The 20361-nt window shown below is 35.5% G+C and overlaps 1 protein-coding gene across 10 annotated transcripts in view; it reads right to left on the reverse strand.

The window, feature by feature from the left end:
- The window catches only part of LRP1B (LDL receptor related protein 1B), a 672101-nt gene that overhangs the window by 195317 nt on the left and 456423 nt on the right, over nt 1-20361 (reverse strand). For all 10 annotated transcript variants that reach the window (XR_004358017.1, XM_032693191.1, XM_032693192.1 and 7 more), the window contains 5 exons: nt 18999-19181; nt 11948-12148; nt 10365-10610; nt 3841-4038; nt 2072-2276 (listed from right to left, as the gene is read on the reverse strand). Coding sequence is in view for 9 of the 10 variants with exons in the window: in XM_032693191.1 (XP_032549082.1) it covers nt 2072-2276; nt 3841-4038; nt 10365-10610; nt 11948-12148; nt 18999-19181 (1033 nt within the window). In the remaining variant the exon portion in view is untranslated. The remainder of the gene's footprint in view (nt 1-2071; nt 2277-3840; nt 4039-10364; nt 10611-11947; nt 12149-18998; nt 19182-20361) is intronic.

Genomic DNA, 20361 nt, shown 5'->3' on the forward strand with positions numbered 1-20361 from the left:
TTTTAAAAGCTAGGAGTTTAATTCTCTTTTTCATTTCCATTTATACAAGTAACAGCTTGTCTTTCTTCCCTCTATAATTAGAAACCCAGTCCATTAACTGAAATTATAATGAAAGCCTCTGAAAGCAATTCACAAATGAGAAGGATGGGGAGGGGAGAATGGGAAGAAAGGTGATTTGAGGTAGAAAGGACGAAGGAACAGGCTAAACCGGAGATTTTTTTATCCATTATTAAGAGTGTTCCAATGAAGACCCCTAGATTTTGGTATGTAATCAAAACATTGTATACAGATCAGTCCCAAGAAAACTGAAAAACTGTGTTGTATGGTTGGCTCCCTCAGTTATGTGCTATCTCCAGTGTTTTTCCAATAAGGAGAGCTTTCACCTGTATTACCAAAGTAGTATCTTGTTAAAGATGAGAAGCAGTGTCACCAAAAGGCCCAAAATACACTCTAACTGTTCTTAGCTTATTGACTTTTAAACACCACACAAACTTTTTTACTTGTCAAAGGAAAATAATACCTTTGACAGGAAAATTTCTCATTAGCTGTAAAGAGCTAATGGCAGAGAGTGAGACTGTAACCAAACTTGTGACAAGTTTTCATATTTCCCACTAAAAGACCTTCAGCCTTAACAGAGAGGTTAAACAGGATAAGACCACATGATTCTGCTTGTCTCAGTGCTGAGTTTCTGCCTGTGTAGACCCATGTGGACACACATGTTTATGTGTAAAAGTTTATTTTAAATAGATCTGTGCATGTGCAGACTGAGAATACATGCTCGGCCTCACCGCAGGTTGGAATGGAGCTATGGAGTCACACCTTTGCTGGGACACAGGATTTGTGCAGTCCTAACACAACCCTTTGCTTTGAATCATCAGTGTTTGTTTATTCACATTTATTTGTGAAAAGATTGCGGAGCTATTCCTATCTGTGTTCAAAGATTTTATTCTTTCCTTACTTTTAACATAATGTAGCATCAATTGCTTCCAGTTTTTCAAGAGGCAGATTAAGCCTTCAGTTTCAGCAAGAGTGGTGATTTTATTTTTTTTTTTGCCTTCCAACCACTTAATTTGAACAACTTCTCTGCCAATTTTTCTGCCAACAAGATGGCTCTTTTTAAAGACCTGTATAGATAAGCAATGCACTCTGTAAATAAGCTTTCTACCACCTCAGTTGAGAGGGCAATATCCTTACTCATTTAAAGCACGTACATCCTAATTCACAATTTAGGTCCCAGAGAGACCTCAGGTGTCAGAATATGGGACCTTTATCTATTTTTATGTTCACAGCTCTGATTCTGAAAGAAATATTCAGTGAAGACATGACAGACCCCAGCAAATCCTAAAATTAAATATTCCCAAAATTAAATATCATGACTGCAAACTCACAATTTGTATTATTTTTTGCCACATTTAATTTGTGCTTGGTGATTTGTTGCTTTTGTTGTTTAGTTGTTTATTTCTTTTTCTTCTCTGAAAGAATAATAATTATAAGAAGAGGATGTAGCTATTGACTATCACCTAATATTCTGGTTTTTAGGATATTCCTAATAAACAGGTAGAAAAAATACTGACAGAAGCTGTCAAAAATTATCTCTAAAGATGGAGAACCAAATACAAAAGGTGGGATTTACCTCACTCAACTGTTAGTCTTCCAGTAACATCTAAACTACATTTTTATAGCCATGCCAAAAAAAATCAGACTCTAAGTGAGATGAATCACCTGGACAACACTTAAATCTGTCCATTAACCACACAGGAAGGTTAGACCAAAGGCTCCAGTTACTATCATTCACATAAAAAAAAAAATAAATGAAACAACCATGTGGCAAGGAAGTAATTTGCCAACAAACAGATATCTGTATCTCCTGATGTATGTTTTTTTTAACCCTATTTTAACTGGGACAAGACCCACCAATAATGGATTGTTTATCAGTCAAAATATACTTTCAGGAACTACTAAAGATAAGTTAGAAACTATAACTCACAGCACAAAAGGAAATCAATCTCACATTTAAACCTCTAACTTTGAAATACTTTGCAACAAGAAAAAGCAATGTTTTTATAATTACCCATATCTGGGATCCAAAGCAATAGCCCTTGGATGTTCCATAGCTCCAGCTATTAATGTTGTTCTCAGAGTGCCATCTAGTTTTGCTACTTCAATCTGGTCCAAATTGCTGTCTATCCAGTATATGTTTCCTGCAATCCAATCTACAGTGAGACCTTCAGGTGTGGCCAGGCCATGTTGTACCACAACCTCAATGGCACTAACACCTTAAAAAAAAAAAAAAAGGGGGGGGGAAGAAAAAAAAAGAGAAAACAAAAAAGAGTCTTAAAGAACTAATACAGAATCTGAATATATAATATAGTGAACATGGACATACAAGTCTATCATATGTTCTTGGAGTGAATTCTTGATTAATCTGTATCTGATGGATGGTAACATTTTGTTCCACGTGACATTTTTTCTTTACAAATGCAACAGGATGCTGAAAATAAGTTCAGTTTTGGAAGTCACACAAATAATATTCATTCCACAGTAATAAAAAATTTTAGGTCTCTGATGTTGTAGTCAGTAAAGCCCTGAAACTTTCCATAAAGGTCAGAGACTACATGCAGAGTAACACAGGAGAGGTACCGGACTCATGCAGCTCTACTTCCCTTGTTTCTCAGTCAGAAAAAGAGAAAACTGGGATTGTGACAAAGTCAGAAATGGCAGGGAGAACTCTGTTTGGAATACATATTTTGAGAAGCTCCACAATAAGTAGCCTTACTTTATTCCTTTGAATTCACATGCACAATTCACACTGTTGCTGTCAACTAACAGCTCTTCTCTACCAAATACGTCTTCCAGAGAATCACAAAGTGTTTCACACAAATTGCAACAAGAGAACCACTCCCTTAGTCCTCAGGACTTCCAGGAAGGCACAGTGCTCTTGCAGGTGCAAGTCAGTTCTTGACAGCTGCAAGACTGAAGGATTAAATTAACTTTTTTTTTAATTGTTATGCCACAGAAGTCACTTGGTTTCTGGTATAGTGGGATTAAAACACAGTGTGACAACAGCCTTTTATTGGTGTCATACAAGCACCAAAACCATGACTGGAAAGTAGCAACTCTTTTGGTGTTTTTACGTACTTAACAGTGTAGGACACTTCTTTCCTCATCTGGATCTGTGGATACAAAATACCCACAAATACAGCCTACTAATGAGCAGAAAAAACCCCCAGGAAACTAAAATCAAGCATTTCAGAGAACATATGTGTGAATGCATAAGTGAACTTTGATAGAAGCAAGTCAGATATTCTTATGCCTCTTAGCTCATGCAGGAATGAAAGCACTGGAACATACACTGCAACAAAGAACATTTTGTAGAAACCCTTTCGTATATGTTATGAGATTATATTGAGTTACAGGCCATCATTAAGTCACCAGGGCAAAGAACAAGTCTTTCTGGATGCTATAAAATTTTGAAGTAGGATCTGTCACCTAGTGAGAGGAGGCATTTTATCAGACATCTGACAAATTCTTATACTTTGTTAATAAGATTAAAAAAAAAATGAAAGAAATCAATATTGCACTCATTGGACCAGAAAGAGATATCAGCCTTTTGCATTTGCCATTTTCTTCCCCCTATAGCCTCTTGCAAAAAGAAGCTTTGATAATAGAAGTCTTGTCTAGCTCGACATCAAGTACAATCTAGATAAACACCTTTTCAAAGGCAGAATAGCATCATAAATTCTGTTTCTGTGAATGGCAGCTCAGTTATGACTGAACAGGTTCAACATTCTGTAACTGCAGTTGTTCTTACTGTTAAGAAAATAAAAATTAAATCCATACCTCCAGTGTCAGAGAGCTTGCCTCTGTAAATTTTGTCCTCTACCACATCTGTCCAGTACAGTAAACTCTGACTGAAATGGAAGTCAAGGGCTATTGTATTTCTTAGCCCAGGAACTAAGAGGCTGTAGTCACGCTTGTGAAGATCAATTTTTCTGATCTCATGTCGAATGGAAAAAATTATGAAAGCTTCAAATGGATCTGGAAGCAGAACATTATACATTTCAAAAGGATAATAAAGAAGATATTGTTACATATTGGTATAAATGACAAGTAGAGGGTGAACGGCAGAACACTTAATCAGGAGGAAAAGATGATTAAAACAATTCATCTTCTGATAAGGAGTCTTTCAAATACTTTTTCAGTCCCACAAACTTTTCACTTCTCCCTTTGAACACTACCTTTGATCCCAATGATAGATATTAAACATTAAATTTGGAAATATCAAACTCAGCTATTGAACTGTGTTTTGTAGCCTATAATTTGAGCTATAATCAAAAGCTGATTTCTCCAAAGTTTCAGAAAATATTAATCTATTAAATTATATATTGTTTCAAATACCAGTCAGTTGAAACATTTTACTAAAATATAGATAATGTACCTTTTCAATATAATATGTACCCTGGTTTTCAACTGAAGTGCTTAAAAAACCCCTCACCCCAAACTAACAAGCCAGAAAATTAACATTTGTACATGCTTATTGATACACTTCATCACAAATCCAGTTACCATTACAGTTCTCCTTTTTTATTCAATTAGTGTTACAAGATTTGTGCCAATGAGTTTAAATCAAATTGCATCAAACTGCATATAAATATCTGTAAACACACTCTGCATAGGTCAACCATACTATGAAATTGATTTTTTTTTTTATTATAGTTCTTACATATTTTAAATTAGGAAAGGTTTTGCAAACAAGTAGCTACGTTAATAAAACAAAAAAGGAAGACAAAAATTGGATTCTGTAAATTGTTGAATCAACTTGGCATATCCACTTTACTAAAGATTTCACAGCAACTCTTTCCTGTGGGGAAGCAATTGGGTTTCTTTCCCCCCAGTTCTTTCTCCTGGGGTAAAATACAAATTATACTGTGGATCTTGTTTCCCATACAATTAAACCCCCATTTATATAAAATATTATTGGCTGTTTATGGCAATAGGCAGTATTGTATTGTTCTTCTAAAATATTCAAAGAAAAAGTCGCACAAATTTTACTCTCTACTTTCAAGAAGAGACATGTGTTAATACTACTTTTTGAAAACATCAACTTCATTATGTTCTTCTCTTGATACCCATTGCACACAGAATAAATCATGATGTTTTAAGCTAATCAGGTACCTCAGCAGAGCTGTTTCTGCTCTTGCATTACTTGTTCAAATCTGGCTTGAACTTTCCAAATGATCCTCCTGTTTGTGAAAGCAATGAATGACTTCCTGCAAAGTCATTTTCAAAGCTCTGCAGTAGTTAAATAATTTAATAAAGAGCAGAATCACTGACATTAGCAGCTATTTCACAAGTACCAGTTATTTGAACTTGAGAAATACTTTAGTGGCACTTCCCAATTTCTCATCAATTCACAGCTATTATGCAGATTTTTTTGCAATTCCCATGCATAAGATCACACATCATGATCATGAACAGTGGTTTCTTTTATATTTCTCATTAATTGACACCACAATGGAAAAAAAAAAAAAAGAAACCTAATAAACATGTGCTATGTTGGATGGTTTTTTTTCATTCAAAGCAGAGGAAGTATAGCTTAAGATAAATAACCTATAGTGAAAATTATCAAGAACACTGATGAAAAGGATTAAAGTTCAATGGGATCTTGACCCTTGAAATAAATATGACATAACCCTTCCACTCCCTTCACCAAAGCTTTGTTGACAACAGCCAAGATACTGTACCCTCTCCTGAACATATCTCTTAAAAAAAAAAGAATGTCAATCAACTACATAAGTGCAAGGAGAAAAGAGTAAGTGTTGTAAGAGGTCTAGAAAGCACAGCCTGTAAGGAAAAAATGAACAATCTGGAACTCCTTATTCTAAAAAAAAAAAAAAAAAAACAAAACCAAAAAAACAGAATAACATGATGACAGGAAGCACATAAAATTCTCCAAAGACATAAAAAGCCTATGAATTGAAAATGGGAAAAATCCTGTTTTCTGTATAAATAACAAGTAGGTCAAGGATTAAAGGCTTAAACTGGACCAGGAAGACACAGAAAGACTAGAAAAACAAAAATCTTAGGAGAGTGAGGCACTGAAACATTTCACCCCAGGGAAACTTGGAGTTTACCACTGAGGGTGTCTTGAAGGTCTTGGAAAGCAGATAAACAAGAGCAGTATTAAAATTAGCCTTTGATCTTCCTTCCAACCTTATCATTCAATGGTTCTATAAAATGAGCTGTATTTTAGTGAATTAGAATTTTCGGGCTCAATCAAATCAATGTTATTTGAAGTTATACTGCCATCACTCTCTAAAACCAAAATCTGATGTTATTTTCCCATTTGATTCCTCTTCTAGAAATTGAAAGCAAATACTTTTTATTCTACAAGTTGACTAAGAGCTTTTTTGCAAAATCTCAAATCAATGTAATGGTTATTGATTACATTCTTTAAAACTTTAATGAAAATCAACTGGTAACAATTTATTAGAGAAAAACCATACATTTCTGTACCTTCTTATTTCATAACTGCACCAAAGTTTTTATTACCATACATATAAGTGTATAAAATATATGATAAAAACATAAAGCATAAACTACATTTACAGCTGTAAGAAAAAATTCTGATAGAACTGCCTATACAGTACAATCAAAAAAGACTGTATATAAAGAATAATGTTTTGCTTTTTCCAATGGTTTAAATTTAAAATTCTGTCTTGAGAAAAATTCTAACTGAAGATAACTGTTTCACTGAAGCTTATTGTAACAGTGGCAGCACAGCAAGCGATCTACACTATGATTTTATGGCAATCACCTCAAAGGAAAACATTTCATAAGGATTCTGCAAAAACCACTTCATTAAAAGTTGGATATTGCTCAGAGAGGATTGGACTACTCTCTCTCTCACCCTCCCTCCATTTTAGTATTGAAAGCAATCTGGAAACTACAAGAAATTTGAATTTCAAACCTGCTAAAACAGACAAAACAGAGATATATCATACAAATATATCTGTATATACAGTGATATAACAGAGTTTCCCCAAAGCTTAGAAAACCCAATTCTAAAAGGTTGAAAGTAAACACGAAATTTAAGTATCTTTCAAGAACAGTGTTTTTTTTCTGTATGCTTATTATCAACTAAAAGAGCAAGTACAATATAACAGCACAACTTATTTTGAAATGTATTCCAAGAGGAACTAGGGACAAGAGTATGAACACATGTAATTTGTACTGACTTTCTATCTGAATAATGGAGCTCTGCAACACACTCTTATATCAATACAAATTTAAATATAAGCAAAACAATTAGGCTTTGGGAAGTCAGTAATGTAACAATGCCAGAACAGCAAACTAGACAGAAATGAGATGAAAAGTAAAGAAACCCTGAAGGAGAAGAAAACAACATTTAAAACGCTCAAGAAACAAAGACAACCTAAGCAGAAATAGGAGAAAATGGGAAACTAAGAAAAAGTCTGAAAGAGGAACTTCCATAGAAAAGAACTGCTCAATTTTAAGCATTTTAGTTCCTATATACTTATTATCCTATAACTCATTATATTTCTCTGGCAATTCATTAGATTCCTCTTACAAATACAGTATTTGATTCTGGTATGCAATCAGGAAAAAAAAGTTCAAATCACATACATTACTGCATTTTCAGCGTTCATATTCCCATTAAATTTGTGACAGACTCACAAAAAATGTTTTTACAATATTCTGAAAATGTGCTGCACACTGGCTTTACATGTTATTGCTGTGGACTACTATGATGTTTGCCTGTATATAAGGAAAGGGTTATTTTAGAGAGAAAAAAAAGAAAGTAGCCAAGGGCAATGTAATAATTTTCCTCTGAGTAATTTTTTTCTCCTGGAAAACAGTGCTCTAATATAATACACCTACTCCTGGTTCAAGGCATTTTAAATCACTATGGCTATTCTAAGAATTACTTCATACCAACTGGAACTATTGAAATAGTAGTTTGGCATTTGGGGGACCGCTTATCTTTGCAAGATCATGATGAACTTTACTTATAATAGTACTATATAAAAGTTTTTTTGCTATTTTAAGTTCATTCGAGATTTCTTGCCTAGAGACATAAATGGTATGGGCATTGTGAGGCTCACAGATTCACAAATGGGACCAAAATTGTTCTCACTTTACTAAAATGTCATTCGCACAGTAAAAAATTGAAGTATCAGAGGATCTTTCCTTCAGAGTATTTCTTGCGCCTCTTGAATTAAATAAACTGAAATTTATATTATCAGTGACTATAAAAGCATATGCCATATTCAGTATGGAATAATTTTGTTGCAGCTTTGATGCCATTAGCACAAGTCTTTCCAGTTTGTAAAGAAAGGTATAATTTTTCTTTATATCAGCTGACATCTCAGCTCTCAGATCATATATTTAGTATTAAACTCTTTGAGAAAATCTGGAAAAATCTATCTGTAACTTCAGATTCTCACCAATATCAGTAAACTTTAAGCAGAAGCATCTCACGGGCTTAAGGAAAACTGAGAAACTTGTAGCCTTACTTTAGCACAAATGAGCTCATTTCACCTTGGGGTTTTTTTTTCCTCTTAGTTTCCAAATACTGGTCATTTCTACCTGCTTTAATTTAAAGTTTGTTTGAAGTTTTCCTCAAGTGAGTTACTAACTCTCCCTGAAATGCTTTTATCCCTTTCACGTCTGTAATCCAGTAAGAATGGACTTTTTTGAATTACTGGAAATATCCATAAAAAACCAAATCAGCCTGATCAAAAAAAAAAAAAGTGAGAATAAGACTAAGATACTGTCATAAAATAACAACTTTGACATGAATAAAACAAATTTCCGATACACAGAACCACATTAATATACCAGTGAAGCCTGATTTGAGGGTCTACTATCAGCACAGCTCAGTAAAGTCTGAACATGCAAACCCGATCCCATACCATGGTAGCAACTATTTTAGAGTTACAAACACTGAACTTGGAGATCATTCTAGAAATTATAACAGCTATTCCAGCCTGATGAATGTAAACCACATTCTTAACAAATTAAAAATAAAGCTCAAAGGTAAGACGTGCAATTCATGAGCGTTTGCTAAAAGCTCCTCAAGAGAATATCGATGATATAAAACTAAATTTTAACTATTCATTGTTTTGAAAAGAGAAACATTATTTTTATTACACCCAATAAATATTTTGGCCCTAAGTTGTTTGCTTTGTTACTACTGTAACAGTTTTAAAATGTTGTGTAAATTATCTAAAATGTTGTCAAAGTAGAAAGATCAGAATTTGCCTTTCCTAAAATACAAACCATTACATTGGTTGCTAATTACTAAATAATTTCAGATGACCTGCAATAAGGAAATTAGGCTTTTATTTCTAACTTGCTGACTCTGAAGTTTTTCACGTCAATCACCTGAGGAAATGAAGGGTATGTGGAATAAGAATTTCTTAATCATGATATCAACTGAATTCTGAAATATCCAAATAAGCAATAGACAGTCTGGGAGTTATTTCTATTCTGAATTGATACGACACTATCAAAGAAGAAAATAATACAGAATAAAAATATCAAAAAGAACCCCAACTGAAATTTTGAAAATCTAGACAGCAAAATCAATACTGTTTTAACTCCCTACAGGGCAGGTAAAGATGTGATGACAGTTTATATTGCACATACCTGTTCGTATTTTACACACAGCACTACACTTGGAAAAAGACACCCCTAACAGAGTTTCTAAATCCTGCTTCAATACCCATCAGTAGTGAACAACCAGGGGAATGCACTCCCCCCCTCCTCTCTTTTGACTCATGTTGGTTTTCATCTCGATTACTGAGCTGAAAAGTGTCTAACTGATGTCAAAAAACAAGTACTAGAATATCTTAGGGGAGAAAAATTACTGAAATCATGAATGCTAACAGGCAGCACATAACTGCACATTCCAAATTAACCTTCAGAACCCTCAGCTAATACTGGTCAATATCATGATGTCACAGAGGGATCTGTTTCTTAAAAATATATAGTAAATTCTCCATATTCCATATATATATATATATATATATACACAAACACATATTTATCTCCCACGCATACTAAATATACATGAAAAAGGTATCAAACTTCCAACAATTTAGGAATTATTTGTTATTAACATCCTCAGAAAATCTTACAAGCAACAACCTAGTATTTCAATACCCCTTTGTCCATCAAGAATAGGGACAGCTTTAAGGAGTCCTTAGACTGCCATCAGCCCCACATGTGGATAATCCAAGGCTATATTTTCATACAGAAAAATGAAATAACGTCTCAGTAAATATCCACATCAACTATTAACATCCTGAATATTGAAAACACACTGAATTTCAACTTACCAGTACTAACACAATTTTCTCCATCCTTACTGAGCTTCCAGCCTTCATAACATGAGCACTTGACAGTGTTTTTATGCTGTTCACACACTTGGCTGCACTTCAGGTGCTTGGTACAGTAATCCATAACCTCACAAGTTTTGTTGTCTATACCAAGACTGAATCCTGCAGGGCAGGAGCACACAATTCTTCCTCCAGGAACCACAGAACATTGATGGCTACATCCACCATTGTTAAGTGAACATTCATCTGAAATAACGTGGAGAAAAAATAAAAATGAAGGGCTACAAGGGCTCTCAGTTATATTGTATATTCTTAAAGTCACCAGGGCAACTAAAACACATAAAAGGCCTCTAAGCAAACCAAATCTTACATTTCTAAACCAGATTTCTATATTTATTTTTAACATTATCTAGTGTGTAAATATTCATCATGGAAAGGATGCCATCCAGAAGGACCCTGACAAGGTTGAGAGGCTGGCCTGTGAAAAACACATGAAGTTCAACAGGGCCAAGTGCAACAACCTGGGTCAGGGCAGCCCCAAGCACAAACACAGGTTGGGTGGAGGATGGGTTGAGAGCAGCTCTGAGAGGCACATGGGGCTGTTGGTAGATGAGAAGCTTGACATGACCTGGAAATGTTCTCTTGCAGCCCAGAAAGCCAACTGTGCCCTGGGCTGCATCAAATAAAGGGTGACGTCAAGGGAAGGAGATTTTTCCTCTGAATTCTTGTGAGACCCCACCTGAAGCACTACAAACAGCTCTGGGGCCCCCAACATAAGGAGAACATGGACCTGTTGGAACAAGTCCAGAGGAAGCCATGAAGATGCTCAGAGAGGTGGAGCACCTCTGCTATGGCAATAGGTTGAGAGTTGGGATTGTTCAGCCCGGAGCAGAGAAGGCTCCAGGGAGACCTTAGAGCACCTTTCAGTACCTAAAGGGGTTCCAAGAGAGCTAAAGATGGACTTTGGCCAAGGGCCTGGAGTGACAGGACAAGGGGGAATGGCTTCAAAGGGAGGGTTATGGCTTCAGAGGGCAGGGTTAGATTAGATATTGAGAATAAATTTTTGACCGTGAGGGCAGTGAGGCCCTGGCACAGTTGCCAGAAAAGCTGTGACTGCCCCATCCCTGGAAGTGTTTAAGCCCAGGCTGGATGTGGCTTTGGGCAACCTGGCCTAGTGGAAGGTGCCCCTGCTCATGGCAAGGGAGTTAGAACTGGATGATTTTTAAAGTGCCTTCTAACCCAAACCATTCTCTGATATGAACTCAAGATCTTGTACTTGGAGAGAACTGTAAATGAGCTTAAGTCCTTTCCTATATACCAATGCCTTTTAAATTGTTTACCTCCAAGAGTATTTTAAGGGGGTTGAAAATGAAAGACTGAACTAAGGAACTAGGTTTTCTCTTATTTGAAGAAAACGGATATGTCAAGCATAAACTCGGTATGATTTTAATGAAACAAAAATCCTCACATAGGCTATGGTGATAAAATTTCAGTAAGATTAACATGACAACATTTTTTCCAACAGGAAGCATTGAGACAGACAATACCAAGAGTAATCAGAAAAATGTGTCTAAAAGAAGTACCACAAAGATCGCCTTCATCAGATCCATCAGGACAATCTCTTCTCCCATTGCAGAGCTTCTCAGGCTGTAGGCAGATGGAGGTATCATTAGCACAAGGGTATTTTGGTGGTCCACACATATAGCCCTCGCAATTATCCTCATCAGACTGATCCTCACAATCAATATCGCCATCACAAAGCCACGCTTTGCTAATGCATCTCCCTTGGAGAAAAGAGACAATAAACACAGGAAATCAGACTGGAGGCAAACTTTGGTGAAAAAAGCTTCAGTAACAACATATAGATTTTTTTTTTTAATTATGCTTTTCTATTAATAGCACTTTCCTCTAATGAACAGAAAGAAACAAACTTATATTCTGAAGCACCATCCGCGACACTGTTGACAGACTAATTTTCCAGACACCACCAATCTTAGTTATTTCTATGTTGAACAGAACTGCATACAGGCAGGACACATACTCATATTCTGTTAAATATATCAAGTTATAGTGATATGTTTAATTTTTTTTTTTAATTTCTGCTTTTCTTCATGTTTTTTCAAACAGCCCTCCATGTGAGCAATGTTTCAGTTTAAGAGTTTCTACGACCACGGGTTTGAGAAGCAAAAATCCTTCTAGGAAGTATACACAATACATTCCCAGATGATGTCAGATAAATGATCAGCTTTTAGACAAAATAACTACAGCAGAGGAAATTTCTTACATGATTTCTGTTTTGTCAAACCAGTGCTCAGATCAGTGCCTTCACTTCTCAAAAGGGGAAAAAGATTTCCACCTTTGTGCTGACCATCAACGTTTAGAGATGAAATACAGTTTCTTGATTAAAAAAGGGGTTTTAATCTTTAAAAAAATGAATACAGGTATTAAATTAGAATCAACAAAGCCAGGGATTTTAATAGGTGAAAAAGAGCCAAGATTGGAAATGCTGCCACTTACAGGTGTGTGTGTGTGTGCTCCTGTACCAAGCTGTTTTTCAGCTCTGAGGAATAACTTGTTACTTGCTAAATACAACCAGGAGAGACTAATTGTAAATTTTGGTAATACCTACGCTGAACAAAAATGCCACATACTTTATTTTCCACTTAATAAAGAGAGAACAGATAGAACCATCAGTTATGATGATCTCGAACCATTTTTTAATTTTATTTTTTTTTTCTCCTATAAGCCACTCAGACAAAATCAAGTTGTAATGGGAAAGAAGGCCCTGGAAACATTTGGATCCACTGAGAGCAATGCTGGTGGATGCCCAGGGGCTCACTGGCAATGCCTGAGACTGATAACTTCAAACCTGCACAGCGTGAACCCACATGACTTTCTGCCCAGCCTTCCCAGTTTAGCAGCATTCCTCCCAGTAGGAAACTGAGATTGATTATGAGTTGGAGGGGGTAAGCAAGTGAGTGAGCGTGTAAAAAAATCAGCCAGGGTAAAACTAACATTGTTCCTCCTTTAATACACCTCGGTGATAACTCTGCTATGGGTTGTCTTTTGCACTGCAACTACTGTGACAGTTCAATATCAAATCACCTCAAAAGAGATTCTGTGCTCTCTCCACACAACGTAGCAACTGTCCCCAGCTCCACTGTCTGCTAGGATACAGAATCAGATTTCAATTTCTTTGGAAGGAAACATTTGCTTAAGATTAATGCAATGATTTTCCCTTGATTGTGTAGGGTGTTGATGTTCTCACAATGTCAATGGGATAAAAGACAGGGACAGAAGAATGAAAAAATAAGTTTCTGCAGCACTCACAAGGCAAATGTGAGACTCTTTGCACTTTTGGTGAAGAAAAGCAAGAAAAACTTCAGGACCATACTACACTCAGTAGTACATACATACAGGACCATACTACACTGAGTGTGGTTTCAAACAACAGAACATTGTTTTACCAGTGCAAAATCACCTGGAAAATGTAAACAGGGAGGGGTGTCAATTAGAATGAAAAGCTTCCACTATTTCTATAGTGGCCAAAGTCCCAAATATGCTATACTGAACAGACAGAATTGCACAAACACAAGGAATCAAAATTGCATGCATGTTATGTATGCAGTTTATCATTACCTGCAATCACAAATGTTTCAAAAAATTATCCCTATTTTTTATCTTGAATGATCATTGATTTTTATATAAGATTATAAAACAGCAGTAGAATGAAAGCTAATGGAAAATACCAACATCAACTAAACTAACCAGAACCCAAAATAAATCAAAGTTGCTTCCAGTAGAGCTCCTAATCTGTTATTTTAATCTTTTATACATTCAAATATTTACAGGGCAAAACAGTTTTCCTGCCTCTCTCATACCTTAGTGAAGATACGTTTTATAATGAAAGATTCATCTTTCATCATGATATATATGACAGGTTCTTAAGTAGAATATACTTTCAAAGAATTAATCTTTGCCAAAATCCTAAAGAGATGGACTTAACGAAATATTATGACTGTCTTGAAATCATTACTTAAAATTCACTGAAGTATTTTTGCTTTATTGCTCCTTAGGGAAACTCATATTTCTGGTTTCTAGGAACCTTTTTAGTTAAATTCCATCATAAATTAGTTGCCTCAATGGATATATCTGGTTTTTTTCCATTGCTCTTTTGTGTAACACTGAAGAAATACATGTAACACAGTGAAACAGAAGGTCTGAAGCAACAAGTATGTGGGAAAGCCTGATCCAAATGCTTCTCCAACTTTTTTTACTTCCTACAAATATTAGCAAATACAACAGAATTAACTGTTTTTGTACCATTCAGTGTGTGTTGGGATACCGAGCCCATGAGGTTTTTGGATTGATTACATTTTCAACCTTACGAAAACTACTTTGATGGAGCATTAATTGCATTCCTCTTATAGCTAAGTCTTGCTGCCTAAAGCTGTAGATACCTTCCTAACCTGTAGAATGAAAGAATGTTCCAATGTGACATATTAAATAAAATGTTGTGATGGTCAATGATCTTGCTCATAGAACACTTCTGAGACTTAGACTGAACCACATTATTTCAAGAACATGAACATTTCTTGTGTTTAAAGCTTTTAGCAGAACTTAGATCTTTACAAATGCCTCCTGTATGAGACAGAACAAAAAAAAAAAAAAAAGAGGACCTAAAGAAGATATTTGTTACCACAGAAAACAATGAACTGAGGATAAAAATACAGGATTGGAACAGCATACATAATTTTCTAGTTTACTTGCTGTAGTTGTTTCTTTTTATTCACATTTATAATGTCAACTGAATCCACCCCTTCAGTCAGAAATTTAATTATTCTGAAAGATCATTATGTCAAAGAGGTTATCAAAGTAGTTGTACAAGAGGTAAAGCTCTCAAGATCTGAAAGTATGAGAGGAGACAGGGAAGGCAGGAAACAACTGGAAGGAACACTGGCAAACCCACCTTATGACTGATATCCTTTCCACCCACCCTTTGAGTTCCTCCATGTGTCCCACTGTTACATTCTTATTAAATCTTCACCTCTTCCAAAATTCCTCCCATTCTATAACTCCACAGTAGCTCTTTCCTCCTCATAAACCCTCAGAGAATCTGTAGGGCAGCCCTACCAATTTCTTCATCATATTTCTGGACAACCTTTCCTTCCCAGGCTTCCTCAGTACCAGCTTCTCTCCACTCTCCTCTACTTGTCACATACCCACACCTGGATTCTCACACTGCCCCATCCAGAGGGTACCAGTGCTGCTGGTCTCTTCTTCCAGTATCCCTGTGATGATCACCTATTGACTTTATTTCCTCTATGTACATTCCTTAATTTCCATTCCAAAGGAATCCTACTTCTTCCCTCATCTTTATTTCACCCTCTGATATATTATTAAAATGTGAGGGAAAAAAGTATAAAATAATAGCCCACAGGGTAGCATTAAAATGGTAAGATACAAAATTAACTGCTGCTTGAAAAATTGTAAAGAACTGTATGACAAATACACATTAAAGTTCAGATCTACTGCTTACTAAACTGAAGTATTCATGGCTCTTTTGCATTTGCCTTCATAGAAGTACTTTATTATGATCATCAGAGTAATTAGATGACTTTTTAAGTAAGATTGCAGAGATTCAGCTCTTGCTCCAGTACTACTAACTGAAAAGTAGGGAGATGGAATAAAAAGGACAGATTTATGTAGTACATAAAACTGAGCTGAAGTACATGCCTGCAATAATTTTTGGAATCAGAATTTAAAATAGAAAGTTGAGTCTTATTCTAATTTAAATTAATCTAGTCTAATTTAAAAGAAGTCTAATCTAATTTAAAACCAGAAAATAATTGGCTAGAAGCAGCCCAACAGTAGTCAATCTTAATCAGGTAGTTATTGCATTTCATATCCTACTGCTACACAACCTTTAGTATAGTTTTCATCACACATCACCACAAACAACCATGTGATGCTCTTGAAAAAATTAGAAAAGCAATTCTGAAATCTGGAAACTCAAGTACCCTGAAGCATTTTGGCTGACTTTGGATACCACAGCTCAAGAACTGTCCAGGCTGAAAGTTCCAGCAGGACCAACAAAAATACTAAAGGTTTAAAAATATAAAACAAAAATAGAAGACACGCAAGGGGAAAGAGAAAAGTGTCTGTTTATTCAACAAATAATGTGGCTAAAGAAAAATATGACATAAGTCTTTTGATATTCAAACAGCCAGATAACTTATTGGGAAAAAAAGTTGAGACCACCACTACCCTAAGCAGAAAAAAAAAAAATCACATTTTTCACTCAATGCTGACAAATGGTGTATTTGTAACGTGGCACTCACACCTGTGGCACTGTGACAGAATAACCAGAGCCAACAAAAACTACAGTAAGGGAAGACCCTGCGCCTCTTATGTATGGAAAAGAATAAAATGAAAAAGAAATAACCAAAAGCGGGCAGTAACAGCTCACTGTTATTGTTCTCACCAACTGTCATTTCTCTTCAGAAGTATTGGGTGTTTCAGCTCCACACACACACATGTTCCTACCCAGACCCATCACATGCTGTGTTAGGAATCCTGATGCCACCACCTAACAATCTATAAGGGGAAAATTAGCCAATACCACCTCATCTGTACAATTCTCATAAATGTGGAAGCCAGGCAGCGTTATTTCTTTAGAATAATCCACAGAAAAAATTGCATTTCTCCTGAAACATGACTATTTCTCATAAACCCATTATTGCTCCTTTGTCCTACCACAAGGAATTAAACTGAAAAGTAGCTAAACAAAAAACTGCCTTTGCTGTTTTCTGTTCCAGTGCACTGCCAACAAGCTTCCTCCAGAGCAGCAGTTTTGCTCCTTCCAGGACTGATGGAAGGAAAATTGTGAAAGAAAAAAATAATGGATGAAACTGTCACAGCCGATACCTAAAGTGGTGTGTTTCCCCACAACTAACAGGCATAACTCCATTTTCTTCTAAATCAAAGCCATAAACTCTTGAATTTAACCCAAATGTTTGATGAAAATTTTTTTTTTTTTTTTTTGCTGTATTTCTATGTGGCAACCAGAGATGTCATCCTTCATCCTGTGAAAAAAGATGTTGCCCTCCTTACACACGACTGCAAACTTAGAGGAGTGTATAATGAGGTAATGCAGTTTGGAAGTGAAACTGTGGACTTTAAAAAGCTGCTCTAGTTCTTTGCTGCAAAGACAACTCATTCAAAGGGTTATGCTGAAATTAAATATTTGTTATTTCCTTTTGTTACTGTAGCTGTACTTGGGAAAATTTCAGCTTACCACCAGAATGGGTTTTTCACTCTCCGTATCTAAAATCATTCAGGTTAAGCAAGAAAAAGTTCAGCCTAGGAAGCAAGTTTTTCCAAAACATAGTCAAGACTAATAACTAAAATCTACACTTCATCTTGTATTCCACACTGCCTCTAACCTTGTTCTTTGCTTTCTATTAACTACAGTAGTAACATCTCATTAGTTTTCCAAATGCAACTGCTGAAAATAAACCTCATCTAATGAGATTTCACCTTTCTTCTCTCTCATAATTCAGCTTTAGTCACTTGGGTTGGTATTACCTTTTCCCCATCTAAGCACTAGGAAAAAGCATCAGCAAGGAGTGGATTTCCTGGGTCAGGGTTTCCATCAGTCTATTTCAGGAAACAGGCCATTCTATTAGAAGGCAATAATCCATTTTTAGTTATGGAAACTATTTAATTTAACAACTGCTTAATCTACAGATCTTTATGGAACTGGTAAGAACACAAAAGGAAACGTTTGATTTAGAAAAAATTCAGTATTCCATGTTTTTTAATCTGGACATTATGATTTCTATAACTTTAAAATTCAAACAGCAGCAAACTACTTTCAGACAGCTCACTTAACTAGTCTGCCACTTTTATCATGCTTAGCTGTAACAGAGGCATTAGAATGGGTTCTCCTTTCCTGTAATAATTACAGCTGCCTAATAAAAATAATATTAGTACTTATTATAATCTGAATTAAATTTGGTTTTGAAAGTTATATTAGCCTTAATATCCCATTAAGCTTTGAAAGAAATTACAAAAATATTAATACAATGTTGACATATATTAATTTCTTATTTAAACGAACTTTTCCTTAAAAAAATATTCCATCTAAACATCATGTAATGATTGTCACATTCTTTTTACATCTTTTAATGAAGTATACTTAGGGAAAAATTATTTTAAACATTCTCAAAGAATATATTTTTCTTCCAGTGTTGCAGTTCTAATTCTTTGAAGTCTTCTAGCTAATTACATGGTATCACTTTACTCAACTTAATTCTAAGGCCAAAGACAAAAAATAGAAGAAAATATCTGGACTTTGGAGTACTATTAAATGCTATATTTAAACATTTGGTTTGATGTACTATCATAGAGAATAATTTCAGCTTTAAGTAAGCTCAGAACCCATCCATTTCATATTGTAAATCAGAAAACAGGTTAGGGGATGTATTTTCCTGGTATGAGCACAATAAGCAACCTCACCTCAAGAGTATTAATCATTAAAAGCAGTAGTCAAACAGGAGGTATGTGATCAAACAACACACACACATACACACACTGAGCAAATGAGAGCAGAACATATCTGCAAGCACATACCTGTACTCTGGCAGGAGAACTTTGTTTTTTCATCACACAGTCGGATAGTTCCATTACAGCCCTTTTCATCACTCCCATCTTCACAGTCCTTTTCTCCGTCACAGCGCCACAACTCAGGCACACAGTTCCCATCAGGACTGCACTGAAATTCCCTCCCATTGCACCTTCCAGGAGAGGGAGTTTCTTAGAAAAATAAGAATTACATTGAAGAATTTTGCTCATGTGATTTTTATTTTTTTCCATTCCAAGTCTACATTGACTTAGAATCCAGCTTCCTAACAAAAGCCAAAATCAGAGTCCCCAGGTATAACACTCAAAACTCACTATTCCATCCTAACTCATCACTCCAACACAAGCTTCAGAAAAGCTCTTTCTTATCCTGCTCACGCCCTTCACTCCTCTCCTCTACTACAGGTTTAAGGAAAATACCAATTTTTAGTTCTTTTTTTCACAGAGGTCAGACAGGAATGAGTTTGGAGACGCAAAGATGACCAAGGCCGAGCAAGCTTTCCTGGTGCTTCACACGCTCTGCCTTTCATTCTCAAGCTACATTCCCTCCTCCTCCCTCAGTCTCTTTTATCTAACAGAGTCCATCTCCTAGTTCACAAAACATGAAAGGTCACACCTGTGCTCTAACAAGGCCCCAACACCTGCCTGGTTTGTGTTATTACAGCACTGGCAAAGCAGCTGCAGCCACTCCAAATTCCACAGCAAGGAACTTGAGTTCAGCGCAGCTATGGAATCACTGTTGACTGCTTCAAAGCATAATTACCATGTGAGTTTAATTATTCACCACATACATAATTCTCTAAGTATTTTCTAGATTATGGCCTTTTCAATCTTATCCTTGCTTTCCTTTTCCCAAACTATTACCACTGTATTTCTATTATTAAATAACATACTAACAACAATAACGTGCACTTTACAGTAATGACATACTTATACATTCCTGTTTGTACCAATAAACACTATTTGAATAAATTCTTGTAGCACTGTTTGTAAATATACATTTTATAGTATTTAAGGTTGCCTTGGACTTTTTTTCTAACTAATTTACAATCTTGCATTCTATTGCAACGGAGTGAAGCTTTAAGCTTCAAGATGGACATGAACAAGGGTATAAGTGGGTTGCTCAGTTCCAGATGAATTACAATAAAAATAATTTTTGTAAGTGTATAAAAATTAAGGACCTCAGTTATGATGCATTCTGCTAATTCATCTATTTGTATGAGGTTTGCAACTAGATTTAGAATATAAACTCATAAAAAGAGACCAATAATATTGTGTACAATTACTTTGTTGTGGAAAAATCATTATGAGAAATATATGAAAGATATTCCTTCATTCTGGTCTGATTATTATT

Source organism: Chiroxiphia lanceolata, chromosome 7 (assembly GCF_009829145.1).
Source record: "Chiroxiphia lanceolata isolate bChiLan1 chromosome 7, bChiLan1.pri, whole genome shotgun sequence".
NCBI classification, from domain to species: Eukaryota; Metazoa; Chordata; class Aves; order Passeriformes; family Pipridae; genus Chiroxiphia; species Chiroxiphia lanceolata.